This window comes from Priapulus caudatus, unplaced genomic scaffold (assembly GCF_000485595.1).
Source record: "Priapulus caudatus unplaced genomic scaffold, Priapulus_caudatus-5.0.1 Scaffold746, whole genome shotgun sequence".
NCBI lineage: Eukaryota > Metazoa > Priapulida > Priapulimorpha > Priapulimorphida > Priapulidae > Priapulus > Priapulus caudatus.
This window is the reverse complement of record NW_014577807.1, coordinates 70,560-75,514: the sequence shown is the minus strand read 5'-3', so window position 1 is coordinate 75,514 and position 4,955 is coordinate 70,560. Positions and strand designations below refer to the sequence as shown.

General features: G+C 49.3%; 1 protein-coding gene across 1 annotated transcript in view; it reads left to right on the top strand.

The window, feature by feature from the left end:
- Positions 1-4,955, top strand: part of LOC106813253 (hepatocyte growth factor-regulated tyrosine kinase substrate-like) — a 19,860-nt gene that overhangs the window by 11,072 nt on the left and 3,833 nt on the right. Inside the window, exons 7-8 of the mRNA XM_014817342.1 lie at positions 3,486-3,541; positions 3,922-3,997. Coding sequence (XP_014672828.1) covers positions 3,486-3,541; positions 3,922-3,997 — 132 coding nt within the window. The remainder of the gene's footprint in view (positions 1-3,485; positions 3,542-3,921; positions 3,998-4,955) is intronic.

Below are 4,955 nucleotides of genomic sequence, written 5' to 3'. Positions count from 1 at the left end.
ATGTATACTTCGCGTGCTGTTTGCAGATTGAGGCATCTTCCACTGGCATTTGAGGTGATTATAGAGGAAATAATTTTGGTAATTCTCGTGTTTATTTTACCATTAATTTTTGTATTGAGATGTTCCAAGTGCCCTGTGATCTCAACTTTAAAAAACAAACATGTTGCAAAAACTAAACTCTCCATATAACACTTTACAATAACATACTGGATAACACATGCATTTACAAGTCACTGAAGCCCATGCGCTTATTGCGCGGGTCGACTAGTTTATCCAAATTTGTTGGCATCAATTATTTACAGATAGGATTGCATAACTAGATATTTTCGATAACAACTAATTAACATCTAAATTTATATGTATTATATTATATTATTCAGTAGTTGATCACTTTATTTTGTAAATTTTGTTAATATCATGAAGACGTGCATGATAGGGGGATAAATAAACTATTTCACTGTTAGATGGTCTGATATTTATGCTAAATTTTGGGATCGTTATATTACCAGATAAGATTGATATTTTAGTGATAAACAACTATATAAAATATTTATCTATATTATAATATTAAACATGCTGAACTGAGCGTAGGCCCTTATATGTACAATGCTTTGTCCATTAGAGAGAATACCCAAATCCCTTTACGAGGTTCGTGGCATATCCCATCATATGCGTGCATGAGTCATTCACTCAGTGTAGTTCGCAACAGTTGATTGGAACCAAATGTGTGTATTTTCGGTTGTCTTGTACTTGTACCTGAGCATATCATTAATTGTTGCTCTACAACTCGTTTATCTTGAATCTTATTACTGTTTCTGAAAAGATTACTTATTAGAATGGTAAGACACGGTAAGAAATCGGTCCCACTTTGATTTTAGTGAAAACTTACAGTTTAAAGTAGTGTAACAGCAGATTATGATACATGTAACCACGTCTGTTAGTTGACGTTTTGTGTTACTACAGGTGTAGAGCTGGCGTATTATTCGTTTACACTAATAAATTAATTAATTAATTAATAATTTAATTAATTAATTAGATAACAACAAACTTATCAATTTAATTATTTTTAAAGAAAAATGATTTTCTGACTGCGATTAAACCATTAACATAATTTCATTATTTTCTACATGCAGGTATGTACATGAAGTGACACTCGTATAACTAAATTTCGAGGAAGAGCAACTCGTTGACGCAAGTCTGGTTACGCAAGAGTGATCGCTGACACTTTCATGTGATCTGAATGATATCGATGCTTTTTAATAGGAGAGTGAGCACGATGTTGAGCGGATGAGGCAGCCGGAGTGGGACTGCATGGACGAGTGCTGCCATCTGGTCACCGGTGTGCGTCACCTTCACCATGCTTGTTCAGAGAAAGGTCGTAAGACGCTTGACACGATATGGCGAAACGTGACTGTGACATTAGCTTGACGCTCTTAAACCTTGAGGCACTTTGTTTGGCACTTCATCAGATACTATCAACGTAGCTATTTTCTAGCCAACAAGCAGTGGCGTAAGTATGCCGATATTTTGCGGCGCTTAAATCATTACTTGTGTAACCTAAGATGAAAGACGTGCGATTCGCATCAACACACATCACTTAAATTGGTGCTATCACTGTGACCCCTCGTCACGCCTCTGCCATAGACATAAACGTCAGGAGTCGCTCGGCACGCAGGGATACATTTCTGCACAAATCGAATCTTCCGTCCCCGGGTAATTTCTGGAGGTTTTAGCGCACTACCCCCCTGAAACATAGTGCGACGCGCAGTGTCATGCGGCGACGCGAGTGATTGCCCACAGGCGATGCGCTAGTGTCGTTGCCTTGCGTGACGCGCGAGTGTGTTAAGCCGCGGCGCGATGCGAGTGCGATTGCCCGCCGGCGACCCGCGCGAGTGTCATTAGCCGCCGGCGATGGGTGTCGTTGCTTGCGGTATCCTATCTGTGACGCGAGTTGTCTTTGGCCCGCTATGGCGACGCAATGTGTCGTTGCCTCGGTGTGGCATGACGGCGTCGTTGCTTGCGGCGATGCGGAGTTTGTCATTGCCCACGGCGATGCGTGTCGTTTGCCTGCGCTGACCGCAGGTGTCATTCGCCGCCGGGCGATAGCGCAGTGTCGGCTGCCACCGGTCCGACGCGATTGTCGTTGCCCGGTATGCGAGTTGTTGTGGTGCCTGCACTGCGCGTAAGTGTCGTTGCCGCGGGGGTGACACGGTGTCGTTGCCGCGGGTGGCTGTGGACGCGAGTTGTCTTGCCCGCAGTCGACCAAGTTGTCTTATGCCCACGCGACAGCGACATGTCAGTTGCCTGCGGCGATGCGCAGTGTCATTGCGGCGGTGTGTACGCGAGTTGTCGTTGCCGCGGCGATGCAGTAGTCGGTTGCCGCGGCGATGCCGAGTGTCGTTTGCTCGCGGTCTGTGCTGCGAGTGTCAGTTGCTGCAGCGACAGCGAGTGTCGTTGCCCGCGTGTGACGCCGAGTGTCCGTTGGCCCGCTATGGTGATGCAGTGTCGTGCCTCGCGGCGACAGCTGAGTGTCACTTAGCGGACAGTGACACGAGTGTCGTTTGCCCGCGTTTCGTGACGGCGACTATCGTTGCTGCGCGGGAGCAAGTGTCGCTTGCCCGCGGCGACGCGAGTGTCATTGCTGGCAGTGACACGAGTGGCGCTTTGCCCGCAAGTGTAACGTGAGTGTAAGTTGCCACGCTGCAGCGCGAGTGCCGTTGGCCGCGGTGTTTGTATTACTGTGACGCAGTGTTGTTGCTCCGCGGCGGACGATCGCGCAGCGTCGTCGCCGCGGCGATGCGAGTTGTACATGCCTGCTGGCGATTTGAAGAGTGTCCGTTGCCTTGGCCAACCGGCGAGTGTCATAAAGCGGCAGGGACACCGCAGATGCGTTGCCCGGCGGTTGTAACGTGAGTGTGTTGCCCGCGGCGACAGCGAGTGTCGTCTGCTCCCGCGGTGACCGAGACGTGTCATTGATCACCCGCGCGCATGAGCGTTTGATGTTGCCCACGCGGACAGCAGAGGTTGTTCGCCCACGGATCGTGACCGCGAGCGTCGTTGCCGCGGCGACTCGCGTAAGTGTCGTTGCCCGCGCCTGATGCGAGTGTCATTGCCTGCGCATGACGCAACGTGTCCGTGCCCGCGGCGACGCAGAGTGTCTTGCTGCCGGCGACGCGACGTGATATTGCCTGCCGGCGCGCGAGTGTCTTGCTGCGCGACGCGAAGTGTCGTTGGCTGCGGCGCCGAGTGTCGTTTGCCCGCGCGATCGGTGTCGTTGCCACCGTGGCGATTGCGTGGGTCTTGCCTGGCGGCAACGCGAGCGTTATGGTGCCCGCTGGCGATGCGAGTGTCGGTTTGAACACAGCGATGTGCAGTGTCGTTTGCCTGCGCGACCGCGGAGTGTTGTTTGCAACCGACGGCGAGTGACAGGTGTCGTTGCCCGGTGTGACGGGTGTGACAGCAGCGAGGGTCGGTTGCCTCTACAGCACCACTGCCCGCGCTTGTGGACTAAGATCTTCTTGCAGCAGTGTTTCGCGCGTCCGTGCAGACATACCCAAGTTCAGGCATCAGCGAATGATGTGCGCGTCTCAGGAATCCTGCTACGAAAGCTGAATCAAGTGCATTCATTTTGCCTTGTCAGTTAATGATGTGGGGGGGAGGGCGTCTGCGAATCCTTGCTACGAAGAAGCTGAGCAATGTAGCATTCGTTCTTGCTTTCGTAGTGTGATGTGGGGGGGGATCTGCAAACCGGGGAATCTGTGGGGGGGGGCAAGTGAGCATTCATTTCTTGTTTTTGCTAGTTAGGGTGGGGGGTGAAGATCACTCCAGTATCTTGATTGCTGCCGTTTTTTTTCGCTACCATTTTTATATTGTTTTAATTTTGTGTTGCAGTTAACTCGCGCTTTGTTTTCTCTTCTTCAGAGGTGGCAGCAGTTGCAGCAGCACGTCTAGCAAGGACGGGGAACTGCCAGCCGATTACCTGGCCAAGCAGGTACAGGTGGGTGTTGCAAAACCACAGGTGTGTTCACTAACAATTTATTCGCTAACGAACATCGTCACTAATGAGCATCGTCGCTAATGAGCATCTTCGCTAACAGACTAATTATCGAATTGCCAAGCTATTAAATTACCGAGCTTGTCTACTTGCCAATTAATGAGCCGACGTATATGCATATGACTCCTAATTAGCTATTGCAATGTTGAGTTTTTCTTGACATTACACTTGCTTAATAAGACAGCTGTTTTACGTTTGAGTGTCATTTGATTTCTACACGTTCTAACGATGTATCATGAGAGGCTAGGTTTCTTAGTGCATGTTAGTTGTCATGGCTTATTATGGCTGCAAACTTTTCTCCCGCCACCCCCGTGTCTGTCTGCTCACTCACTAATTGCATTAGGTCTGCATCTGGATTGTTGTTATCAGCTGTACCTGCGAGGATACAGCAGAGCTGGAATATTGATTTTCCACTCACTCTGAATAATTCAATCTTTACGGGCATACTAGGGCAAATCTATCACTCTGTAGTTCAGGAAATTATAGAGAAATTCAGTGAAGGAACAATCGCTGACGTTACAGTGTGGCAACTCCTGCATTACTATGGTGGCTGTTGAAGTTTAACACTGGCCATCACTGTCGCAGTATGTCTACTCTCGCTACAGTGTTACTTCTGCAGCGCGATTATTCTTGCACTTCCGTAACTACACGTGCACGCTGTGATCTCTCAGCCGCTGTGTGCAAACGCTGCGGCTCTGACGAGCGTTCTAACGTAACTATTCGTGTTACGCTGTGATCTCTCAGCCGCTGTGTGATTCCGCGCAAACGCTGCGGCTCTGACGAGCGTTCTAACGTAACTATTCGTGTTACGCTGTGATCTCTCAGCCGCTGTGTGATTCCGCGCAAATGCTGCGGCTCTGACGAGCGTTCTAACGTAACTGCTGTCTGTGCAGACGCCACC